The 25,063-nt window shown below is 47.3% G+C and overlaps 1 protein-coding gene across 1 annotated transcript; it reads right to left on the bottom strand.

Annotated features, from left to right (window-relative positions):
• Positions 1-217: 217 nt before the first annotated feature.
• LOC134933553 (hepatitis A virus cellular receptor 1 homolog) lies at positions 218-25,063 on the bottom strand. Its single transcript, XM_063928858.1, has 4 exons — positions 24,907-25,063; positions 17,603-17,938; positions 14,674-14,743; positions 218-1,890 (listed from the first exon to the last, which is right to left on the bottom strand). Exons 1-3 carry the CDS (start codon positions 24,953-24,955, stop codon positions 14,706-14,708), a joined length of 423 nt encoding a protein of 140 aa, XP_063784928.1. The 5' UTR covers positions 24,956-25,063; the 3' UTR covers positions 218-1,890; positions 14,674-14,705.

The following is a 25,063-nucleotide window of genomic DNA, read 5'->3' as shown; positions in this document are numbered from 1 at the left end:
TTTTAAGGGTCATTAATGTTATACTTTGTGCAAATAAAGAGATCCCATGGGTAACACCGAGGGATACACAATATATTTGTCACTGAACTATTTTTGCCTTCCTATTCAGCTGATCAACAGAACACTAATTATAATGTGGTCATCAGCTACTCTTCTATTTACTAACATATCTTACATTATACACAATAATTCCAATGTTTCAAAAAACAGTCAAGAATTATTTCATTATACTTTATTTATTGTAGAGCAACTGCAAATAGACAGTACGTTGCCAATGGAGACTTGTTGCAAACCCGATGCAAGCTTAGCCAATGAGGAAATAACTTTTGCTTGCACTTTTATTTCTTTTTTTTCATGAAAGAAATCATTGATGACTTTATAAAGACTGAATGTTTTTCAGCCCTTATAAAACATTTTGTTGCGGGGGGGAAGTTGTACTTTGTAGGCTAGCAAAAGAGGATCTTACTTAATATACCGCTCTGGGTAAAAAGGAAGTTTGTTTTCTGTGGTCATTCATTTGGAAACAAGTAATTCTACAAGTGCTTCATATGGAAATAAATTACCTTATGCCCAATGTTCTACTTATATGACAAATTAAATACCATACTGTTTGCTATATTGTCTGGGGAGAAGATGGATTGAAGACTGGAGAAGAACCATTTAGACAGACAAAAGGGCTTAAGCAATGGGCACAGAGGAGCAAACACACTACTGCTCCTTCCAATGGTGTATCTGTAATGGGTGCAGGTTGTGTTATGCACCTGGGTCCAGGGGGCCCACACTGCACAGCCTGTACCCATGTATAGTTATACTTAATTCTCCATAGTTTCCTGTCGGCCAGCAGTCCACACTGCAGAAATCACAGGTAAAATGGCGCTGTGACCATTTTTCCCGTGATTTGGACATGCGCAGTAGAGCTATCCCTGGAAACCAGATGTGGCACCATGTTCCTGGTGACCTGAGCATGCTAAGTAGACTCTGGCACAATGAGCCCACATTACTTCCAGGGAGGAGGGGTCCCATACAGAGCCTTCACATGGGCCCTCTCCTCTCTTAAACTACCCCAGGCTCCTTCGTGCTCATTGTTTAATCTCGTTATTACTCTTCTAAACCACCCTTCGCTTCCATGTCCATTGATTAATCTTATAATGCTCTTCTAAAGCACCCTACTCCTCCTCCATGCTCATTCCTCAATCTCTCACTCCTCTAAAGCACCCTACTTCTTCTCCACGTTCATTGCTTAATCTCATCATTTTTCTAAAACACCCTACTGCTCCTTCAGGCCCATTGTTTGATCGTTTTATCCCTCCTCTAAAGCACTTACTCTTCCTCTATGTCCATTTCTTAATCTCCTTATCACTTTTATGAAGCACCACCCTACGCCTTCACTTCTTAAACTCTTTATCCCTCCTCTTAAGCACCTCCTCCTCCTCCATGCCCATTGCTTAATCTCTTTATTCCTCCTCTAAAGCACCTCCTCCTCCTTCATGCTCATTGCTTAATCTCTTAATTGCTCTTTCAAAGCACCTCTTCCTCCTCCATGCCCATTGCTTAATCTCATTATCGCTCAAGATGGGATTTACTGTTCTGTCTTTATCTACTTAAAATTTTTATAGGTCGGCACCAATACATTATAAAATATATATGTGTTATGATAATAAGCTTTGTAGAGAACACCCCCCTGTACCTCTTGCAAGTAAGCACTGCTGGCATCTGTTAATGAAGCTATGATGCTTTGTGGTTTATGCTTTGCAAAGCTAATATAGGAAGTTTCATTAAACTATGCTGCTAATTATACAAAAGCCTGGATTCATCATAGGTTATATTGAATCTTATTCCACAACAGTCACTGCATTCTTCAGTTTTTACATCAGAGGTGTTAAGTCAGCCCTGCAAACAGAAAGAGAGCATAGTAGTAAAAGTTATTTTTTATTAAAGTTTATGCAATTTGTACACACAAAAGAATGAAGTATTATTATTATTGTTGATGCAGAAAGTGCCACTCAGCTCAGCAGCGCCGGACAGTGGTGGGAAAAGGGAATACATAAAACAAGGACAAAAATGGAAAATAAAATAAATGCATATGTGGAAAAAGGGTAAGAGGGCCCTGCTTATGCTACAGTATACAATCTAATTGGAAGAGGACACAACTGGAACTAGAGGAGCGAGAGTAACTCACAGTGACAAATGGGAGAGTTGTGAGTGTGCTTTAGTGTGGTATAGATGTGAGTAGTGTTAGCTCTAATATAGCGCTGATAACATCATTGATGAATAAAAGGAAAACAGGGATTATATCATTTTATTGTCATTCTGAAAATTACTGGGCCTGATTCAGTGGACACAGCAGCGACGGCAGATGCAAGCGACCAATGTTTTTAGTCTGCGCGTGCCTCCGAGTCACAGAGCGCATTCGCGCCGAAGGATACTGCTGGTGGATGCAGAAGGAATTTAGGGGATGGATTCAGAGATGTATGCAGTGCAGTAGCAGCTGCTGCTGCTTTGTTATGCTTTGTTCACTTACATGAACATCGGCCATCTGAGTGACCCTCGTATTAGGGGGTCATTCCGAGTTGATCGCTCGCTAGCTACTTTTTGCAGCGCTGCAATCAGATAGTAGCCGCCTATAGGGGAGTGTATTTTTGCTGTGCAAGTGTGCGATCACATGTGCAGCCGAACGGTACAAAAAAGTTTTGTGCAGTTTCTGAGTAGGTTTGAACTTACTCAGCCGCTGCGATCACTTCAGCCTGTTCGGAATTGACGTCAGGTACCCGCCCTGCAAACACTTGGACACGCCTGCGTTTTTCCAACCACTCCCAGAAAACGGTCAGATGCCACCCACAAACGCCCTCTTCCTGTCAATCTCCTTGCGATCGGCTGTGCGAATGGATTCTTCGTTAAATCCATCGCTCAGCAACGATCCGCTTTGTACCCGTACGACGCGCATGAGCATTGCGGTGCATACGCATGCGCAGTTTTGACCTGATGGAAAAACCTAGTGTGCGATCAGGTCGGAATGAGGCCCTAGGATGGCCGGGCTAATCACGCTACAGAAGCCAGGAGGTCTGCGTCGGATGACCCATACCCACGCTCTGCACTCCTACAAAACAATCAGCGTTATTCAGCGGTGGGCACGTATAGAGAGCAGTTGTCAGTTTTCCCTGCCCATTGGATTACAGAAGTAGAACAGTTCCTCTTTGGATTACAAAGATCTTATGATATTGCACTGTGACAAATCACTTTTTTGGTGAGCATGTTATTCCTCTTTATTTTTATATTTTTTTTTGTTTTAAATAAGAATCTGTATTTTTTGTTTGTTTGTGTAACTATGTATTTTAGCATACAGTGGCAACTATTGACCGGAAGGTCATGCTGGTGCTTGTAGTTCAACGAGCACCAACATGTCCTTGCAGTCGATGGCTGCCAGTATTTCCACAATAGCTGCCTGTCATTCCCCAATAGGTCAGGCACAAACAGGAGGGGACTCAGTGCCGCTCAAGATTGCACACAAAACTTGTAGTTTCACGTCCAAAGTCCTGCTCGCCAAACTCTTTACACTGGGAGTCCGGTCAGCAAACGCTTGCATTGCATTGGATGATATACTGGGCGTGATAAGTAAAAATTTACATACAATAAGTTGCTGTAGTTTCACACGAGCAAAAAGTTACACTTATTGCACTGGATGAGTCAGCCCCAATGTGATAAGGGGGATTTGTATAGCACTCAACCCTGCTGTATCAGTATACCTGGCACTGACTCGTGTAAGTATATGCCTCTGTTTAGTGCAGGGGTGGGGAACCTTTTTTCTACCGAGGGCCATTTGGATATTTATAAAAATCCTTCGGGGGCCATACAAAAATTCTCAACTTAAAAATTACCCTGCCCCCCAGTAGGTCTGCCCCTTAGAGGTACTGTTTGTGCGCGCCGGAGGCGTGCACGCGCCAAAAAAATGGGTGTGGCCAGTTAAAATGGGACGTGATACACATATGCCCCCAATAGTGCGGTGCCAGATCCACAATTGCACCCACAGTGCCAGGTATACAAATGCCCCCACAGTGCCAGGTACTGTATACAAATGCTCCCCACAGTTCCAGGTATACAAATGCCCCTCACAGTGCCAGGTATACAGATGCCCCCACAGTGCCAGGTATACAAATGCCCCCCACAGTGCCAGGTATACAGATGCCCCCACAGTGCCAGGTATACAGATGACCCCACAGTGCCAGGTATACAGATGACCCCACAGTGCCAGGTATACAAATGTCCCCCACAGTGCCAGGTATACAGATGCCCCCACAGTGCCAGGTATGCAGATGCCCCTACAGTGCCAGGTATACAGATGACCCCACAGTGCCAGGTATACAAATGCCCCCCACAGTGCCAGGTATACAGATGCCCCCACAGTGCCAGGTATGCAGATGCCCCCACAGTGCCAGGTATACAGATGACCCCACAGTGCCAGGTATACAAATGCCCCCCACAGTGCCAGGTATACAGATGCCCCCACAGTGCCAGGTATGCAGATGCCCCCACAGTGCCAGGTATACAGATGACCCCACAGTGCCAGGTATACAAATGCCCCCCACAGTGCCAGGTATACAGATGCCCCCACAGTGCCAGGTATACAGATGACCCCACAGTGCCAGGTATACAGATGACCCCACAGTGCCAGGTATACAAATGCCCCCCACAGTGCCAGGTATACAGATGCCCCCACAGTGCCAGGTATGCAGATGCCCCCACAGTGCCAGGTATACAGATGACCCCACAGTGCCAGGTATACAAATGCCCCCCACAGTGCCAGGTATACAGATGCCCCCACAGTGCCAGGTATGCAGATGCCCCCACAGTGCCAGGTATACAGATGACCCCACAGTGCCAGGTATAAAAATGCCCCCCACAGTGCCAGGTATGCAGATGCCCTCCCCCCTCCCCTCCGTGCTGCTTACCGTGAGACACGGAGGAGAGCGCGGCTGTCGGGTGGGATCGGCGGCGCCGTGTAGTACTTCAAACCAGCCGCCGGTTCGAGAGCCAATCAGAGCTCGCGGACCGGCAGCCGCGGCTCCTGATTGGCTGCCGGTTCGCGAGCTCTGATTGGCTCACGGACCGGCGGCTGGTTTGAAGTACTACACGCCGCCGCTCCCACTCGACAGCCGCGCTCTCCTCCGTCTCTCTGTTCTGACAGCTGAGACACGCTGCCGCCGGACTGAGCGGCAGCATGTCTCACTGACACCAGCTGGTGGGCCCCACCCCTGGTTTAGTGGTTGGAATCTAGTTGTAATGAAAGCAGTGCTTTACTGGTTGTGTTCAATAATAATACCAGTAGCGGCTCTTGCCACAGGCAAGCAGGCTTTTTGCCTGGGGCGCTGCTACCCCGAGGGCGCCGCCACCGTGGCAAGAGCCGCTACTAATCCACCCTCCCTCCACACCTGCTCCCCGGCCCCCGGCTTCCGGCTGCTGCGGGCGCACGCAGCCGGCGTCGCTGCAGACTCGCGCTAAAGGTCAAAATTGACCCCTAGTGTCAGTGCGGCGCTGCTATGGGAGAAACATCATGACGTCTCTCCCATAGAGAGGAGCCGGTGCCCGGAGAAAGCAGCAGCGGCAGCAGCGGTCCGGAAGCAGGAGCGAGGCTGGTAAGTATTGGTTTTTGTTTGTTTAGTTTCTATTTCTCTGACGTCCTAGTGGATGCTGGGAACTCCGTAAGGACCATGGGGAATAGCGGCTCCGCAGGAGACTGGGCACAAAAGTAAAGCTTTAGGACTACCTGGTGTGCACTGGCTCCTCCCCCTATGACCCTCCTCCAAGCCTCAGTTAGATTTTTGTGCCCGGCCGAGAAGGGTGCACACTAGGGGCTCTCCTGAGCTTCTTAGTGAAAGTTTAGTTTTAGGTTTTTTATTTTCAGTGAGACCTGCTGGCAACAGGCTCACTGCATCGAGGGACTAAGGGGAGAAGAAGCGAACCTGCCTGCTTGCAGCCAGCTTGGGCTTCTTAGGCTACTGGACACCATTAGCTCCAGAGGGACCGAACACAGGCCCAGCCTCGGAGTCCGGTCCCAGAGCCGCGCCGCCGGCCCCCTTACAGAGCCAGAAGCAAGAAGAGGTCCGGAAAAATCGGCGGCAGAAGACATCAGTCTTCAACAAGGTAGCGCACAGCACTGCAGCTGTGCGCCATTGTTACTCAGGCACACTTCACACTTCGGTCACTGAGGGTGCAGGGCGCTAGGGGGGGGCGCCCTGAGCAGCAATGTAAACACCTTGGCTGGCGAAAATACACCACATATAACCCCCAGGGCTATATGGATGTATTTTAACCCCTGCCAGAACTCACCAAAAAGCGGGAGAAAAGGCCGCCGAGAAGGGGGCGGAGCCTATCTCCTCAGCACACGGGCGCCATTTTCTATCACAGTTCCGCTGGAAGGACGTCTCCCTGACTCTCCCCTGCAGTCCTGCACTACAGAAAAGGGTAAAAAAGAGAGGGGGGCACTAATTTGGCGCAGTTCTAATAATAACAGCAGCTATAAAGGGAAAAGCACGTTTTTTTGTGGTATTCCTGTCTATATATAGCGCTCTGGTGTGTGCTGGCATACTCTCCCTCTGTCTCCCCAAAGGGCTAGTGGGGTCCTGTCCTCTATCAGAGCATTCCCTGTGTGTGTGCGGTGTGTCGGTACGATTGTGTCGACATGTTTGAGGAGGAAAATGAGATGGAGGCGGAGCAATTGCCTATTATAGAGTTGTCACCCCCTAGGGAGTCGACACCTGAGTGGCTGAGCTTATGGAAGGAATTGCGTGACAGTGTCAGTTCTTTACGAAAGACAGTTGACGACATGAGACAGCCGGCTACTCAGCTTGTGCCTGTCCAGGGGTCTCAAACGCCATCAGGGGCTTTAAAACGCCCGTTACCTCAAATGGCAGACACAGACACGGATACTGACTCCAGTGTCGATGATGAGGAGACAAACGTGACTTCCACTAGGGCCACACGTTACATGATTGAAGCAATGAAAAATGTATTTGGATATCTCTGATAATACAAGTACCACTAAAAAGGGTATTATGTTTGGTGAGAAAAAACTGCCTGTAGTTTTTCCTGTATCCGAGGAATTAAATGAAGTGTGTGATGAGGCGTGAGTTTCCCCCGATAAAAAACTGATAATTCCTAAAAGGTTATTGGCATCATACCTTTTCCCGCCAGAGGATAGGGCACGTTGGGAAACACCCCCTAGGGTGGATAAAGCGCTCACACGCTTGTCTAAACAGGTAGCACTACCCTCTCCTGATACGGCCGCCCTAAAGGAACCTGCCGATAGAAAGCAGGAGAATATCCTTAATGGTATATACACTCACACGGGTGTTATACTGCGACCAGCAATCGCCTCAGCCTGGATGTGCAGTGCGGGCGTGGCGTGGTCGGATTCCCTGACTGAAAATATTGATACCCTAGATAGGGACAGTATATTACTGACTATAGAGCATTTGAAAGATGCATTTTTATATATGCGTGATGCACAGAGGGATATTTGCCGACTGGCATCAAGAGTTAGCGCGCTGTCCATTTCTGCAAGAAGAGGTTTATGGACGCGGCAGTGGTCAGGTGATGCGGATTCTAAAAGGCACATGGAAGTATTGCCTTATAAGGGGGAGGAGTTATTTGGGGTAGGTCTATCAGACCTGGTAGCCACGGCAACTGCTGGAAAATCCACATTTTTACCCCAGGTAGCTTCTCAACCTAAGAAGACGCCGTATAATCAGGCGCAGTCCTTTCGGCCCCATAAGGGCAAGCGGGCAAAAGGCGCCTCATTTCTGCCCCGTGGCAGAGGGAGAGGAAAAAGGCTGCAGCAAACAGCCAGTTCCCAGGAACAAAAGCCCTCTCCCGCCTCCGCAAAGTCCTCAGCATGACGCTGGGGCTTTACAAGCGGACTCAGGCACGGTGGGGGCCCGTCTCAAGAAGTTCAGTGCGCAGTGGGCCCACTCGCAAGTGGACCCCTGGATCCTTCAGGTGGTATCTCAGGGGTACAAATTGGAATTCGAGACGTCTCCCCCTCGCCGTTTCCTAAAGTCTGCTTTACCGACGTCTCCCTCAGACAGGGAGGCAGTATTGCAAGCCATTCACAAGCTGTATTCCCAGCAGGTGATAATCAAGGTACCCCTCCTGCAACAGGGAAAGGGGTACTATTCCACACTATTTGTGGTACCGAAGCCGGACGGCTCGGTGAGACCAATTTTAAATCTAAAATCCTTGAACACTTACATACAAAGGTTCAAATTCAAGATGGAGTCACTCAGAGCAGTGATTGCAAACCTGGAAGAAGGGGACTATATGGTCTCTCTGGACATCAAAGATACTTACCTACATGTCCCAATTTACCCTTCTCACCAAGGGTACCTCAGGTTTGTGGTACAGAACTGTCACTATCAGTTTCAGACGCTGCCGTTTGGATTGTCCACGGCACCCCGGGTCTTTACCAAGGTAATGGCCGAAATGATGATACTCCTTCGAAAGAAGGGAGTTTTAGTTATCCCTTACTTGGACGATCTCCTGATAAGGGCAAGATCCAGGGAACAGTTGGAAGTCGGGGTAGCACTATCTCAGATAGTGCTGCGGCAGCACGGTTGGATTCTCAATATTCCAAAATCGCAGCTGATCCCGACGACACGCCTTCTATTCCTAGGGATGATCCTGGACACAGTCCAGAAAAAGGTGTTTCTCCCGGAGGAGAAAGCCAGGGAATTATCCGAGCTAGTCAGAAATCTCCTAAAACCAGGCCAAGTCTCAGTGCATCAATGCACAAGGGTCCTGGGAAAGATGGTGGCTTCTTACGAAGCAATCCCATTCGGCAGATTCCACGCAAGAACCTTCCAGTGGGATCTGCTAGACAAGTGGTCCGGGTCGCATCTTCAGATGCATCAGCGGATAATCTTGTCACCAAGGATAAATATCCTGGAGCTAAGGGCCATCTACAATGCTCTAAGCCTAGCAAGACCTCTGCTTCAAGGTCAGCTGGTGCTGATCCAGTCAGACAACATCACGGCAGTCGCCCACGTAAACAGACAGGGCGGCACAAGAAGCAGGAGGGCAATGGCAGAAGCTGCAAGGATTCTTCGCTGGGCGGAAAATCATGTGATAGCACTGTCAGCAGTGTTCATTCCGGGAGTGGACAACTGGGAAGCAGACTTCCTCAGCAGACACGACCTCCACCCGGGAGAGTGGGGACTTCACCCAGAAGTCTTCCACATGATTGTGAACCGTTGGGAAAACCCAAAGGTGGACATGATGGCGTCCCGCCTCAACAAAAAACTAGACAGGTATTGCGCCAGGTCAAGGGACCCTCAGGCAATAGCTGTGGATGCTCTGGTAACACCGTGGGTGTACCAGTCAGTGTATGTGTTCCCTCCTCTGCCTCTTATACCCAAGGTACTGAGAATCATAAGAAGGAGAGGAGTAAGGACTATACTCGTGGCTCCGGATTGGCCAAGAAGGACTTGGTACCCGGAACTTCAAGAGATGCTCACAGAGGAACCGTGGCCTCTACCTCTAAGAAGGGATCTGCTCCAGCAGGGACCCTGTCTGTTCCAAGACTTACCGTGGCTGCGTTTGACGGCATGGCGGTTGAACGCCGGATCCTGAAGGAAAAAGGCATTCCGGATGAAGTCATTCCTACCCTGATCAAAGCCAGGAAGGATGTAACCGCACAACATTATCACCGTATTTAGCGTAAATATGTTGCGTGGTGCGAGGCCAGGAAGGCCCCTACAGAGGAATTTCAACTGGGTCGTTTCCTGCATTTCCTGCAAACAGGACTGTCTATGGGCCTAAAATTAGGGTCCATTAAGGTTCAAATTTCGGCCCTGTCGATTTTCTTCCAGAAAGAACTGGCTTCAGTTCCTGAAGTTCAGACGTTTGTCAAGGGGGTACTGCATATACAACCTCCTTTTGTGCCTCCAGTGGCACCTTGGGATCTCAATGTAGTTTTGGGGTTCCTAAAATCACATTGGTTTGAACCACTCACCACTGTGGACTTAAAATATCTCACATGGAAAGTGGTAATGCTGTTGGCCCTGGCTTCAGCCAGGCGTGTCTCAGAATTGGCGGCTTTATCCTATAAAAGCCCTTACCTAATTTTTCATACGGACAGGGCAGAATTGAGGACTCGTCCTCAATTTCTCCCTAAGGTGGTTTCAGCGTTTCACCTGAACCAGCCTATTGTGGTATCTGCGGCTACTAGGGACTTGGAGGACTCCAAGTTGCTGGACGTAGTCAGGGCCCTGAAAATATATGTTTCCAGGACGGCTGGAGTCAGGAAATCTCGCTGTTTATCCTGTATGCACCCAACAAGCTGGGTGCTCCTGCTTCTAAGCAGACTATTGCTCGTTGGATTTGTAGTACAATTCAGCTTGCACATTCTGTGGCAGGCCTGCCACAGCCAAAATCTGTGAAAGCCCATTCCACAAGGAAGGTGGGCTCATCTTGGGCGGCTGCCCGAGGGGTCTCGGCGTTACAACTTTGCCGAGCAGCTACTTGGTCAGGGGCAAACACGTTTGCTAAATTCTACAAATTTGATACCCTGGCTGAGGAGGACCTGGAGTTCTCTCATTCGGTGCTGCAGAGTCATCCGCACTCTCCCGCCCGTTTGGGAGCTTTGGTATAATCCCCATGGTCCTTACGGAGTTCCCAGCATCCACTAGGACGTCAGAGAAAATAAGAATTTACTTACCGATAATTCTATTTCTCGTAGTCCTTAGTGGATGCTGGGCGCCCATCTCAAGTGCGGATTGTCTGCAATACTTGTACATAGTTATTGTTACAAAAATCGGGTTATTATTGTTGTGAGCCATCTTTCCAGAGGCTCCTCTGTTATCATGCTGTTAACTGGGTTCAGATCACAGGTTATACGGTGTGATTGGTGTGGCTGGTATGAGTCTTACCCGGGATTCAAAATCCTTCCTTATTGTGTACGCTCGTCCGGGCACAGTATCCTAACTGAGGCTTGGAGGAGGGTCATAGGGGGAGGAGCCAGTGCACACCAGGTAGTCCTAAAGCTTTACTTTTGTGCCCAGTCTCCTGCGGAGCCGCTATTCCCCATGGTCCTTACGGAGTTCCCAGCATCCACTACGGACTACGAGAAATAGAATTATCGGTAAGTAAATTCTTATTTTTAGGGTTTCAAAGCGGCGTTACTACAGGCGGCACAGCTACTGGGGGCACTTATACAGGGGGCACAGCTACTGGGGGCACTACTACAGGGGCAGCCCCCTACAGGGGGCACGGCTACTGGGGGCACTACTACAGAGGCAGCCCCCTACAGGGAGCACAACTACTGGGGGCACCTACAGGGGGCACAACTACTGGGGGCACTACTACAGGGGGCACAGCTACTGGGGGCACAGCTACTGGGGGCACTACTACAGGGGGCACAGCTACTGGGGGCACTACTACAGGGGCAGCCCCCTACAGGGGGCACAGCTACTGGGGGCACTACTACAGGGGCAGCCCCCTACAGGGGGCACGGCTACTGGGGGCACTACTACAGAGGCAGCCCCCTACAGGGAGCACAACTACTGGGGGCACCTACAGGGGGCATGGCTACTGGGGGCACTACTACAGGGGCACAGCTGCTGGGGGCAAATCTATAGTGGGTACAACTATAGGGGGCACATACTGAGGGCACTGCTACAGGGGGAACAGCTACTGGGGCACAGCTACTAGGGGCACTACTAAAGGGGGAACTGCTACAGGGGGAACAGCTACTGGGGGAAAATGAACTGGGGGCACTATTACAGGGGGCATTGCTACAGGGTGCAAATCAACTGGGGGCACTGCTACTGGGGTCACTACTAAAGGGAGCACTGCTACAGGGGGGCACAAGTACAGGTGGATAACTGTGGGCATGCCTCTTCCCCATGAAGAAGCCACGCCCCTTCCCTATGAAGAAGCCCCGCCCCTGTTTTGGGGGGCACGCCATCGACGTGCACCAACGGTCGTAGGGGGGGGGGGGGTGCCACAGGAAACTTTTGCCCTGGGCGCCACAAGGTCTAGAACCGCCCCTGAATAATACAAGACGGTAATTGATAAGTGGGCTATACTAACTATATGCAAGTGTTTATATAGTCTGCATAGTCCAGAGGTACAAACCTATATGAGTCAGTGCAAGACATACTGATACAAAGGGGATGAGCGCTATACAAATCCCACCTGATCACTTCAAGTGGGAGGTTGGCTTTGGCTACCTCCAGTATCAACCGCACACCCCGGACCATAGTATATCGTCCCATTGCTATTAGTGTATTTGTGGTCGGCTTATGCAAACGCCGCTAAATTCCATCGCTTGTGTACATTTTTGGGGCCAAATGTACAAGGACTGTGATGCCCACTTTTAGTGTCTGTGCACGGTGTAATACCTATTGGTGGGTGATTACCCGTCACCATCAGTCGCACCATCAAAACTTGCCCCAGCCCTATGGCAGGTTCAGTTTCTCCTTCTGGCAGCTGGGCACTGGCGTGCGCAGCACATTTTATTAGGGGGTGCACCGTCGGAGGGGTGTGTCTAGCACCGCCTTTTGGGCGTGTCTAGCACCATCTATTGATGGTCAACGCATATAAAATATCCACCTTTGTACCAATCCTAATAAAGCAGATACATTGTCAGATGTTGTGGTGTGCACCAAACACCCCTGATGGCACTCATGCAATTACAGTGCTCCTCCTCAGCCTGGTCTGGCTCCCCCTCTCTTTCCCCTGCAAGCTGCAGCAGCTTACTTACAAGTCAGTCACTCACTGACACTGACAGTCGCAAACTAGTTACTGCTGCTGCTGGAAAAACGAGTGACGTGTCAAAGCTGCTGCCGACCGTCTGCCAGTATTGAATTTGTCTTCCTAAAAGGAACGCTGGCTGCATGCTGCTCCTCATCAGTGGCTGGCGTTGGCATAGCATAGAAGGAGAGAGGTGGGTGTGTGATGGATGGACGTAATCACATCACATCACACTGTTTTTTGTACATGGAGGTGGAGCTGGGAATTTGAAAGCCAGTGGCACCCTTGATTAACCCAGGCGTCCGGTCAGTAATGCAGTCCTGCAGGGTGCAGCGCAGAGGGGACAGTAATTAGCCTGCTCGGCAATCACTGCATCAGGCATGTGAGATCGGGGTGCCAGACATTAGGGGGTGCCTGTGCGCACCAGGCACCCCCCCTGCGCACACCTATGCAGCTGGGAACACGGCTGGCTGCTCTGACACGCCTCTGACACTCCCAGAACACGCCCATTTTGTGTGTACTTCTAGCCACCTCCCTGTCACTGGGACACCCATTACTTTTCCATCTGACGCGCTCACAGCAGCACCTGTGTGGGTGCACTGTGTGTGGCACATGCGCCGTGGGGGCCTTCAGAATTTTTGCGCATACGCAGTTGGCAAATAATTGCTCAGGTGCATAAACATCAGCATTATGTGCCGATTGTTTCTCCCTTGATGTTCTAATTATAGGGGAAGGGGAGTTCAGGAAGTCTTCTATAAGTTTTCTTCTCATTCCATTAAAAACTTCTCTATATGAAACAATGAGCCTGATTCATGTGTGTAAGGAATTGTGCAGCCACAAGGAAGCGGCTGTGCAATTTTGTGTCATTAAAATGCAAATGCGGCTTGAGGCGTCTGTAAGATAAAGGCCGGGATTGTAATGGGATCCGAGTTTTGCGTCTGGGAAAAAGTTGGACAAACTCGGACATCATAATGTGCGACTTTCTCCAGGAACTCGGACAATGTGATGGCGTGCGTCTTTTACCATCCCAATGCATCGGATCCGACTTCTTGCGGGATTTTTAGACCAAGAAACGTCCAATTTTTTTCAGACCAATCGGAAACTGTCTGGTATTTTAACAGTTGCACAGTGACAGAAAGTCACCCATTGGCACCCAATAGTCCCATGATTGAAGCAACACACCTTAAATAAACCCCAATGTTATGCTACAGTGTATTCCAGAGAAACAGTGTTTGGATGAAATGCACTGTAGCATAACATTTTGTATGCAGATACAGACGCAAGTACACACAGAATATAGGCATGCCGCATATCACTGTAATCAGCAGGGGCTGCTTGTGCATCATATTTCCTCGTTTTGCGTCTCAGGCGCATTTTACTGGGAACAATGTACAAAAATGACATGTACAGTACATGGACTATTTTGAGAGATCAAAGAAATTTTGGTTGATTTTAAGGTTAGAAATGATTTTAAACATATTTATTTGTTGTAAACATGCTTTAATTGTATACCGGTATCACTGACAAAAATACAACAACTAAACAGCTCTATATCTGTCCGACTTTGCAGAGCTGTTTTGTGTGAGATGGCCAAAGGATCCGGGCACCGGGCTCCAGTAAGTCTGTGTCCGATGACGCAGACCCAGGACCCATCACGCCTTCACAACAGGGGCAACTAGCCTCCATTTTGCAGAACTGTGACGGGTAATAGCCCGCCCGCCCCCCCAACACCACGGCATGACAATCATGATTCGGCTGACAGGGGGCTGCGAGAGACACCGCAAAACTCATTCTGCACCTGCACTAAATGGGTCTTGTGCCTTCGCAGACCCCCAAACATCATATGTGTACACAAAACATTGGGTTTGTGTAAAATATGAATTAGGGTCAAAGTTCATGTATCCAGATTAAAGCTCTAGGGATACAAACCTGGAGAGTCTGTTGGGGGAGATTCTTCATTACTAGGCATCTAAATCTGTATCATCAGGACAGGCTTCAACTGTGAAAATATTGAAACAAATATTTTTTGGTTATTAAGACACCCAGTCATAGGTTGTAGTTCATATTTGAAAATGGAGCAGTGACCCTTGTCTGGGGTGTCGAAGTCAAAAATATTACATAAAGAGAACATACAAACTACACACATATAAGTAGCTATACTTGCAAATACGCGTAGCGAGCACAGCAATATATGGTAACACACGCATTTACACGGACATGCCACAGAGATGGATTCAACACTTATTTCATGCAGTACATAATTGTGGTGGTATCAAGCGCCAGACATCATGATGATTTAGAATTGTATATGATGGAGTGGTGTCATGTATGTGTATTATTTGAATGGAACAAGATAGACCGGTCATGTTTACTATTGAAGCAACAAGATTGATGTGTAGATTAATTTGATGCTTGTTGTGAAGTTATGGGACATTACAGCGGATAATTATGATTAAATGAATAAAAGCTAAAATCACTCTTATTAGGACAGTGGACAGGAAACTCAGGCCAGCCCTTTGGATGTCTTCAAGGCTGAATCTGATTAGCATATACAAAGGGACTGGTGACTCATCATGAATCCCTCCCCCAGAAACTAGATAATACATTGATCACACAGGAGCTTAGTTCCTGTTTTGGTCTCAGAGGAAGATGGAGTCCCAGCATTACTTTACAGACAGAGAGAGATATAAGATACATTGAGGGAATGGTATTGTATGCTGGCATGTAATTGTATGTAACTGTATGTCTTAACTGCTTACTGTGTGAGTGTAACCATGTAACTATAGGTATACTGTACTTTGTAATATATATTGAATCCATATCCTTTTAATAACAAATATATACATCAATGAGCTTTGGAACTCAGATAATGTGTGGGTGTATTGTTTTCTCTTATGGGAGGCAGTGTTTTGCGATGTATAGCGCACATTCATGGGATATGGTAATAAGAGGTGCAGGCGTTTACAATATATATTAGAGCGGGCATTTTAAATATTTGTGAGAAATCAATTTGGCATTCTTAGGGGCCAGATTTACTAAGCCTTGAAAAGTGATAAAGTGGGGATTAGGGATAGGCTGCAGGGAGGGGGGAGGTCTAGGCACCACCAGGGAAGGTTAGGGTTAGGCTGGGGGGGAGGGTTAGGGTTAGGCTGTGGGGAGGGAGGGGGGGGGGATCTTCGGTTTAGGCACCACCGGAGAGGGTTATGGTTAGGCTGCGGGGAAGGGAGGGTGAGATTTAGGCTGTGGGATGGGGGATTATTAGGGTTAGCCACCATCAGGAAGGGTTAGGGTTAGGCTACGGGGGGCAGTAATAGGTTTAGGCTATAGGCAGGGACGGTTAGGGTTAGGGGGGAAGATGGGGAGGGTTGCGGTACGTACCTCCAAGGTGTCGGATTCTGGGCATCGGGATGCCGCTGTAGGTATTATGACTGCTGGCATCCCGAGCGCCTATCCTGATAGTACCATCCTTTAAAAAACATATGTCATCCGCTTAACCTATGATAGTGCTCTTTATTGCAGTCATTCCTGGACATACTGTATTTCTATATCTACTTTTATCAAATTTGGTGGATTTTAGCGGTACTAGGAGTGACTCTGAGGTGTGAAAATGGACGCACCTCCCACATCTGCCGACTTCGAGCCGACATCACAAACAAGGTATGGGCATCTAGTGTGAATGGAGATGTAAATGAAATTGGTGTTGCTGGGTGGCAACTGGGCAGAGACACCCCGGGCTGCATCTGAAGGGACTGTCATGGGAGTGCAGTGGGTGGACTTCTGTGCTTTATTCAGGTGCAGGTACACGGGGTAATTCAGAGTTTATCGCAACAGCAAATTTGTTAGCAGTTGGGCAAACCATAGGCACTGCGGGGGGGGGGGGGGGGGGGGCAGATATAACATGAGAGAGAGTTAGATTTGGGTGTGGGGTGTTCAAACTGAAATCTAAATTGTAGTGTAAAAATAAAGCAGCCAGTATTTACCCTGCACAGAAACAAAATAACCCACCCAAATCTAACTCTCTCTGCACATGTTACATCTGCCCCCCTCCTGCAGTGCACATGGGGGGTCATTCTGAGTTGTTCGCTCGCAAGCTGCTTTTAGCAGCTTTGCACATGCTAAGCCGCCGCCTACTGGGAGTGAATCTTAGCTTATCAAAATTGCGAACAAAAGATTTGCAATATTGCGAAAATACTTCTCTGTGCAGTTCAGTGCTTGTCGTTCCTGGTTTGACGTCACAAACACACCCAGCGTTTGCCCAGACACTCCTCCGTTTCTCCAGCCACTCCCGCGTTTTTCCCAGAAACGGTAGCGTTTTTTCACACACACCCATAAAACGGCCTGTTTCCGCCCAGAAACACCCACTTCCTGTCAATCACACTCCGATCACCAGAACGAAGAAAAAACCTCGTAATGCCGTGAGTAAAATACCAAACTGCATAGCAAATTTACTTGGCGCAGTCGCACTGCGGACATTGCGCATGCGCATTAGCGACTAATCGCTCCGTTGCGAGAAAAAAATACAGAGCGAACAACTCGGAATGACCCCCATGGTTTTGCCCAACTGCTAACAAATTTGCTGCTACGGTCAGGTCTGAATTACCGCCACAGTTCGGACGCTTCTTTCAGACCGATATCTTGCACTGGGCATGTGATGGTTGCGTCTTCGGATGCTAGAACGGTAGGCTGGATAGGCTGGCACAGGAATTGTGACTTCATGTAGTTCCGCCATTTGTCACAATACAATGTGAAAGTAATTAAAACGCCCCAGCTCTAGTGAAAGGGACCACAGAAGCGCCCGTTATATGCATTTCGTCAGTGTAATCTATTTTTGTATCTGACTACAAGAAAAAACACTTACTGTCCTCTATCTCCACTCTTATTTCTTTTTTTTCATCATTCCCCAATCCTGGGATCTTCACGCGGCAGCAGTAAGTTCCTTCATCTTCCTTGGTCGCCTCAGTGATGGTCAGGGACACGTCCCCCTGTGATATGTTCCCCAGTAACTGGTGTCTGTCAGATCTCCTCCGGGTCACACTGCTGCCGTCTGTCCGTATGATCACCATGTTACAGTCTGAATATGGACAGCGGCCTCGTCCCCAGCACATTGCGGTTGTTCCGTATTTTACAGAATAAGTACAAGGTAAAGTCAAAGTTTCATCCACTGATCCCAGGACATCATCCGCTGACGAGAACGCTGTGAATACAGAGGAGAGTAAAAGAAGATTATACGTTGTGTGCATGGAATGTCAAAGTCCATTGACCACGCTGCAGATCTATGGAGCTCCTTAATAAATGATAATGATGATGATGACTATTATAATAATAATAATAATAATAATAATGATGATGCCTTCCCAACACTAGGAGTAGCAATTAATCTGCAACCTCTACATAAAATGACGGGTGTGGTATGGAGGGTCGACAGTAACTAGATCGACAGGGTCTAGGTCGACCACTATTGGTCGAAAGTAACTAGGTCGACAGGGTCTCTAGGCCAACATGGTGCAGGTCGACAGGTCAAAAGGTTGACATGAGTTTTTTTATTATTTTTTTTGGTGTTGTTTTCTCCATACAGTGACCGGGAACCCCAATTAGTGGACCGTGTCCTCTTGCATGTCTCGGTTAGCTCGCCATGCTTCGGAGCGAGGTGCCTCGCTGCGTTCAGCACAGCTTACTATTCCCAATCGTAGTCTGCGTGGATCGTTAAGTATGAAAACGTTTAAAAAAAAGCAAAAAATTTGAAAAACTCATGTCGACCTTTTGACTGTCGACCTAGAACATGTTGACCTAGAGACCCTGTTGACCTAGAAACCATGTCGACCTAGTTACTGTCGACCAATAGTGGTCAACCTAGACACTGTCGACCTAGTTACTGTCAACCTAGAAACTGGATACCAAAATGGCAGGATTCGATGCTTATATGCATGCCAAACAGAGATGCCACAGGGCAGCAATGGTGCCGCACCCTAGACCCTTTACCCAGTGGCACCAAGGGAGAGGAGGGGAGGAACTAAAAACCCTGGCCCAGGACTGATTTAAGGACCTGGCGGGGGCCCGGGTCTTCCGCTAGACCCCATCCCCCCCTGCTTACCTGGCAGCGATGCAGATTGTGCCTGTCAGTCCAGTATGCTATGCTGTGATAGGCTGCGGTGGATGCAGTTTCCTCTGGCTGTGCGAGGAGAAGGGGTATCCGTTCAGATGGTCGACCATGTTATGGTCGACAGTCATTAGGTCGACCACTATTGGTCGACATTGACATGGTCGACATGGACACATGGTCGACACAGGCAAATGGTTGACACATGAAAAGGTCGACATGAGTTTTTTTACTTTTTTTTCTTTTGGGGAACTTTTCCATACTTTACGATCCATGTGGACTACGATTGGAACGGTAATCTGTGCCGAGCGAAGCGGCAGCGGAGCGAAGGCACCATGCCCGAAGCATGGCGAGCGAAGCGAGCCATGCGAGGGGACGCGGAGCACTAATTGGGGTTTCCAGTCACTTTACGCAAAAAACACCAAAAAAAGTTTAAAAAACTCATGTCGACATTTTCATGTGTCGACCTTTGATGTGTCGACCATTTTCATGTGTAGACCATGACAATGTCGACCAATAGTGGTCGACCTAATGACTGTCGACCATAACATGGTCGACCATGCATACCGGAACCAGGAGAAGGGGGGGGGGGAGAACGGGTGTACCTGGGCTCACCCATACTCTCTACCACCCTGTCTGCACCCTAGGCGGTGGCACAGTTTTGTGGCTTACCAGTGTGCTGAGGCTTACTCAGCTGGCAGTCTGCGGGGAATATTGCATCAATCGGTCACAGATGCAGCAAGGTGTAACACCTTCTTCTGCATTTGCATTGCTTTGAATCGTATTTGCAAAGCTTTACAAATGCGATCCATGCTGAATTAGCCCGAGTGCCGATAGTCCAGAACTCTATTGGGAACGTCTTACATTTTATGCTGATGTAGTCAGTGTTCCGTGTTACACCTTTCCAGATGTACAGAATTTTATTGTTGCAAAAACTCATTTACACTGTAGTAGTATTATTATTATTATTCTGGAATTGGGGTTGGGGACACAACTACTACATGGATTTCCTTTCGGAGCTGCTTGCCAATCCTCCACTGCTCGACATTCTGCAGTAACCTAGGCTTGCTACTAGGTGGCGCTCCTTCACACATAATACAGATAATCACATTTACAGTATTGTTATTATATAATTGTCCTGAGACACCTAATTCTATTGTTATAATAATGATGATAATAATAATAATAATAATAATAATAATAATTATTATTATTATTATTATTATTATTATTATTACATAGCATACCATTTATGAAAGTGCAAAACCACACAGGATATGTAATGGGATATAGTTATAATGTCGACATGTGCGGTCAGAATTTTTACAGTTCATTATGTCGGTTGAAATAGGAGTGTCGACATTAATTATGTTCAGAGCCGGCCCTAACCAATATGATGCCCTAGGCAAGATTTTGGCTGGTGCCCCCTAGCACCACCGCTGGTTCTGCGTCTGACCTTGCACCTCTTTCCCAGCACCATAACCCCTCACCCATAGCAGTCCTTGTACCCCCTATATTTTAAATAGGAACAGTTCGCACATTTGACGCACATCCCAAAAAGGGGCATCTTCTTGCTGGGAAGGGGCATGGCCACACAATAGTAACTCCAATTCCAATTACGCCACACAGTACTGCAACTTTATTCACATTTTATCTTGCGATAATGTCCATAATTCATATTACATCCCACAGTAGTATCACTTTACCTTATAAACGTTACTCCTCACAGTAGAGCCCCTTATTCACATTACATCACACTGAATTGCTACTTATTCACATTACACCACACCTTATTGCTCTTTATTCACATTAGACGACACAGTAGTGCCCTTTCTATATGCAACGCCACATAGTGAGCACCTTATACACATAATGCCACACATTAGTAATGCATTTATACACATAATTCCACACAGTAATGCCCCTTACACATATGAGACACATTAATGTCCTTATAAACATAATGCACCTTACACATTCTGACAACCTTTATTAATGCCCTTTTACACATAATGTCCCTTACACATATGCCGCACATTATTAATGCCCTTATACACATAATGACACACATAGTGCCCCCTACACATTTGCTGCACATTAGTACTCCTATACACATAATGACACACATACAGTAGTACCCTATTACACATATGCCGCACATTATTAATGCCTTTATACACATAATGACACACATAGTCGCCCTTTACACATATGTTGCACATTATTAATGCATTTTTACATGACACACATAATGCTCCTTACACATATTCCGAACACTACTGCACAACCAACCCACTCACATGCACACAGCACTCACACTGCTACTAACACTGTGACCTCTGCCTCTGCTTGGATACAGATGTGTCCTCACAAATCTTGCATCAATGCTAACGTCGGGTACCTTTTTTTTAAAATTGAAAATGCTCTTATTTGCATTGCTATGTGGCTAGGATGCACAAGCAGCTTCTGCTGATTAAACTGATATGCAGCATGCCTATATACTGTGTGAGACTGTGGCTGTATCTGCATATGAAATGCTACATACAAAATACAGGCATGCCGCATATCATTTTAATCAGCAGAAGCTGATGATGCCCCTAGGCATATCAAATGCCCTAGGCAATTGCCTAGTTTGCCTATGCCTATGGCCGGCTCTGATTATGTTGATGTAATGAGCAGGTCGACACTATGTCAGTGTGGACATTGCTAATTGTTAATGTCTACATGCCATACAACCCTTTCTAATGATGTGAATGTGTGTAATTGTTTGCAGACACTTAGGGGGATATTCCGTTGTTTAAAAAGTCAGTTGGGTGTCTGTTTTTTGCTATCTAATAGACAGGAAAAAACAGACACCTAACCGACTTTTCAAACATTTGAATTCCCCCCTTATAATATAGGTGCTACACCCACCACACCCTTGTGTCTTTCTCATAACACACTCCTCACTTCAACCTCATTTACTGTATATCTTAAATTGGAAAGGAGAGCTTTAATAATACAATACGGTATATACCTGAGATGTGTTCAACCAATAATATCTATTATGAAACACCTAAACCATGTATATGACATAAATCCAACCTACACACAGCAGAGTCACTGTCTATAAGAGAAAATATCTTGCCTGCCACCGAATATACTCTTTAGCCCAGTGGTTCTCAAACTGTGTGCCGCTGCACCCTGGGGTGCCATGAGACACTGCAGGGGTGCCTCGTGTTGGTGGTCCAGGACCAATTCAAATTATTTATGGTCCATGTAATAGGCAAAACCAGAATTTGTGGCTGCCAATCATAAAATATGTGGACAAACAACAGCAAATCCTGTCCCTCACCACACAACTGACCCTAAGGGCTGTAACACACACTCCGGTTTTTCCCGGATGGCAAACTTTGTCCGGCTTTTTGCCATCCGGGAGAAACCGGCAGTGTCTGTCACACAGGACGGCTTTGAGCCGTGTGTAATGCTGTGCGCATGCGCAGCATCAGACACGGCTTCAGAAAAAACCGTTGTGTGTGAAAGCTCCCCTTCACACACATGGTTTACTGGCTCCAAAGACGGCCCGGCGGCCGCCCGGCCGCCGGACCTTCCAGTGGTGAGACCCGGCTGCAACCCGGCAGCCGGGCCGGGGCCGTGCAGTGTGAAGGGACGCTAGCCCTCACACTGTTAACTACAATGCCGGCACGGGAAAAAGCCGTCCGGCTTTTTCCCGGCCGGCAAAAGCCGGGTAGTGTGTTTCAGCACTAAGGATGACGTATAAACACAATTTACTTAATTTTACTATTTCTTTGTAAATTTCTCAGTAAGAAACTTTTGGCCTAGGGGTGCAGTGAAAGAAATTCTGATACTTTGGGGCGTCGTGATTCAAAAAAGTTTGGGAACTACTGCTTTAGCCATTAGGCAGAAATGTAATAGTTGTATCCAGTACTTTTGTATCAGCCAATAGACTCTTAGGGGTAAATTTACTAAAGCTTCTAAAACAGAGAATTGCTGGTTTTTCCCATAGCAACCAATCACATGCTGTCCATTATTTCTCTATTGCCTTTTAGAAAATGATGGGCAGCATCTGATTGGTTGATATGAACAACATCGCTGATTCTCTGTTTTAGAAGCTTTAGTCAATTTACCCCTAAAGGCCCGTACACACTGGTCGATATATCGGCCGTTCTCTTGAACGGCCGATATATCGCGGGGCCGTCGGCCAGTGTGTACGGCCGATACGTCTGTGAACTCCGTCGTTCACAGACGTATCGCGTCGGCCGCGCAGCACAGCCGACGGCCAATATATCTACCGATATATTGGTGCGTCGCTGTGTGTGTACGGGGCGGTCGGCCGACCGCCCGTACACATGCTGCGGCGGCCGGCGGTGATTGACAGCTGAACTGGGCGGGCGGGTGTACACGCCCGCCCAGTTCATGACGTCAGTCCCCGACGGATCGAGCAGTGTGTATGCTGAACACACTGCTCGATCCGTCCATAGATATATCTGCAGATCAATTGATCTGCAGATATATCTATTAGTGTGTACCCACCTTTACTGTCCTTTCATCCCACTGCTGAAAGTGCTGAGAATATTATTCTAAGACAGGGTTGTTACCCATCCATACCCACCACAGATTCTGTCCCCAGTGATACTGGATGTGATCCTTAAGGTACCCCAGTAATTAGGGGTTTATGTAGTTATTCTATTGGGTTGGGTATGGGTGACCGGAGCTTGGGATCCCGCTGGTCTTTAGCAGTGGTCTTGCTGTGGGATTTATAGTTATGTCCCCATAGACCGGTCCTCCTTTTTTCTGACTTTAGCATCTTATTCGCATCACGGGAGCATCCAGAGTTGCTTATAGTGTTCTAGTCACTTAGTACTAGTATTATTGTTGCAAAGGCATTAATAGAGCAGCGCAGAATTAGCACAACGCTGTGTGATGCCATGCATTACAGAGCTCATTCGTACAGGACTTCAGTCTTTGGCTTGCCCAGATTAGTGTCTGTGTCACCAGGACCAGATTAAGGCAGGTGGGGGTCCAGGGCAACGGAGGTTGGGGTGGCCATATTATTGCTGTCAAAGCCCCCAAAGGTAAGTCCTTCAGGTTGCTCCGCATTTTACCAGTGGGTAGTATCCATGACTGCCCAGAAAGCCCCCTCCCCTTGGCCAGCGGGTAAAATAGTGTATAATATGATTAATAGAGCTGCCACCACCGTTTAAGGGACAGAGTGGAGCTGCTGCACATGCCCAGTGGTAGCAGCTTCTTCTAGCAAATTTGCCGTCTGTGTGGATGTGAGTCCTCAATGAGTGCACTGGAAGAAGAGACAGGAGCCCTACCATGAGGTGGGAGAATGTGTGCTTAGAAAGTACAGTTCTGTCTCCTACTGATTCTATTATGTTTGTGTATTTATTTATTTATTTATTTATTTATTTATTATGGGAGGTTTAACCTTTTCCTAACCACTTATTTTATTTATGTCAGTTAAATATGTTTGATACAACCTATACTAATATAGATCATCTATAGTGTTAAATATTAATACGGTATTGCATACAGTATCCAGTGTATTCAAAGACCAATGTGTATATTAATGTTCAGAGTCGTTACTAGGTTCTTCTACCACTCCCTCAGACTCCCACACTTGCTCCAATGTTCTGCAGAGTGGGAGATTGTGGATTGCATTTGGAAACCCCCCTCTAGAAATCCTGCGTTTGCCCCTGAGATAGCTAGGTGTATTCACATACCAAAAGACACATTGTCGCACCACAGATTTTGCAATTCATAAATGGATCTTAGTGATTCCAAGTACAAAATAAAAAATAAAACATATTACATTATTGCAGTAATATTGGTAACAGTCATTTCTCTATATTTAAGAGCGGAAAATATGAAAATATTCTTGTTTTTGACAATGTCCTTTTAAGCAATATATAATTTAATGTAAGTAATCATCTAAAGTATAACACAGAGAGCTGCACTATACTATTAATGTAAATATTTCACGTAACAATAGGCAGCTTGCAGACTACCAGTTTTGTACCAGGTGCATTTACAGGTGCAGTGAGTTGTCTGGTACTTACCCAGGGGAGACAGAAGTAGACCAATCATCCATGGGGACAGTAAAGCCATCTTGTATGTTCTATAGCTGGCAGTATGGGTGTTCGCAAATGTTTACTGGACTCTGGTATAAGTGGTCGGAGAAAACAAACTACTTGTCAGAGATTAGAAAAGGGGAAG

The sequence above is a fragment of the Pseudophryne corroboree genome, chromosome 6 (assembly GCF_028390025.1).
Source record: "Pseudophryne corroboree isolate aPseCor3 chromosome 6, aPseCor3.hap2, whole genome shotgun sequence".
NCBI lineage: Eukaryota > Metazoa > Chordata > Amphibia > Anura > Myobatrachidae > Pseudophryne > Pseudophryne corroboree.
Note: the sequence above shows the minus strand (reverse complement) of the source record. Positions and strands in the feature narration are given on the sequence as shown.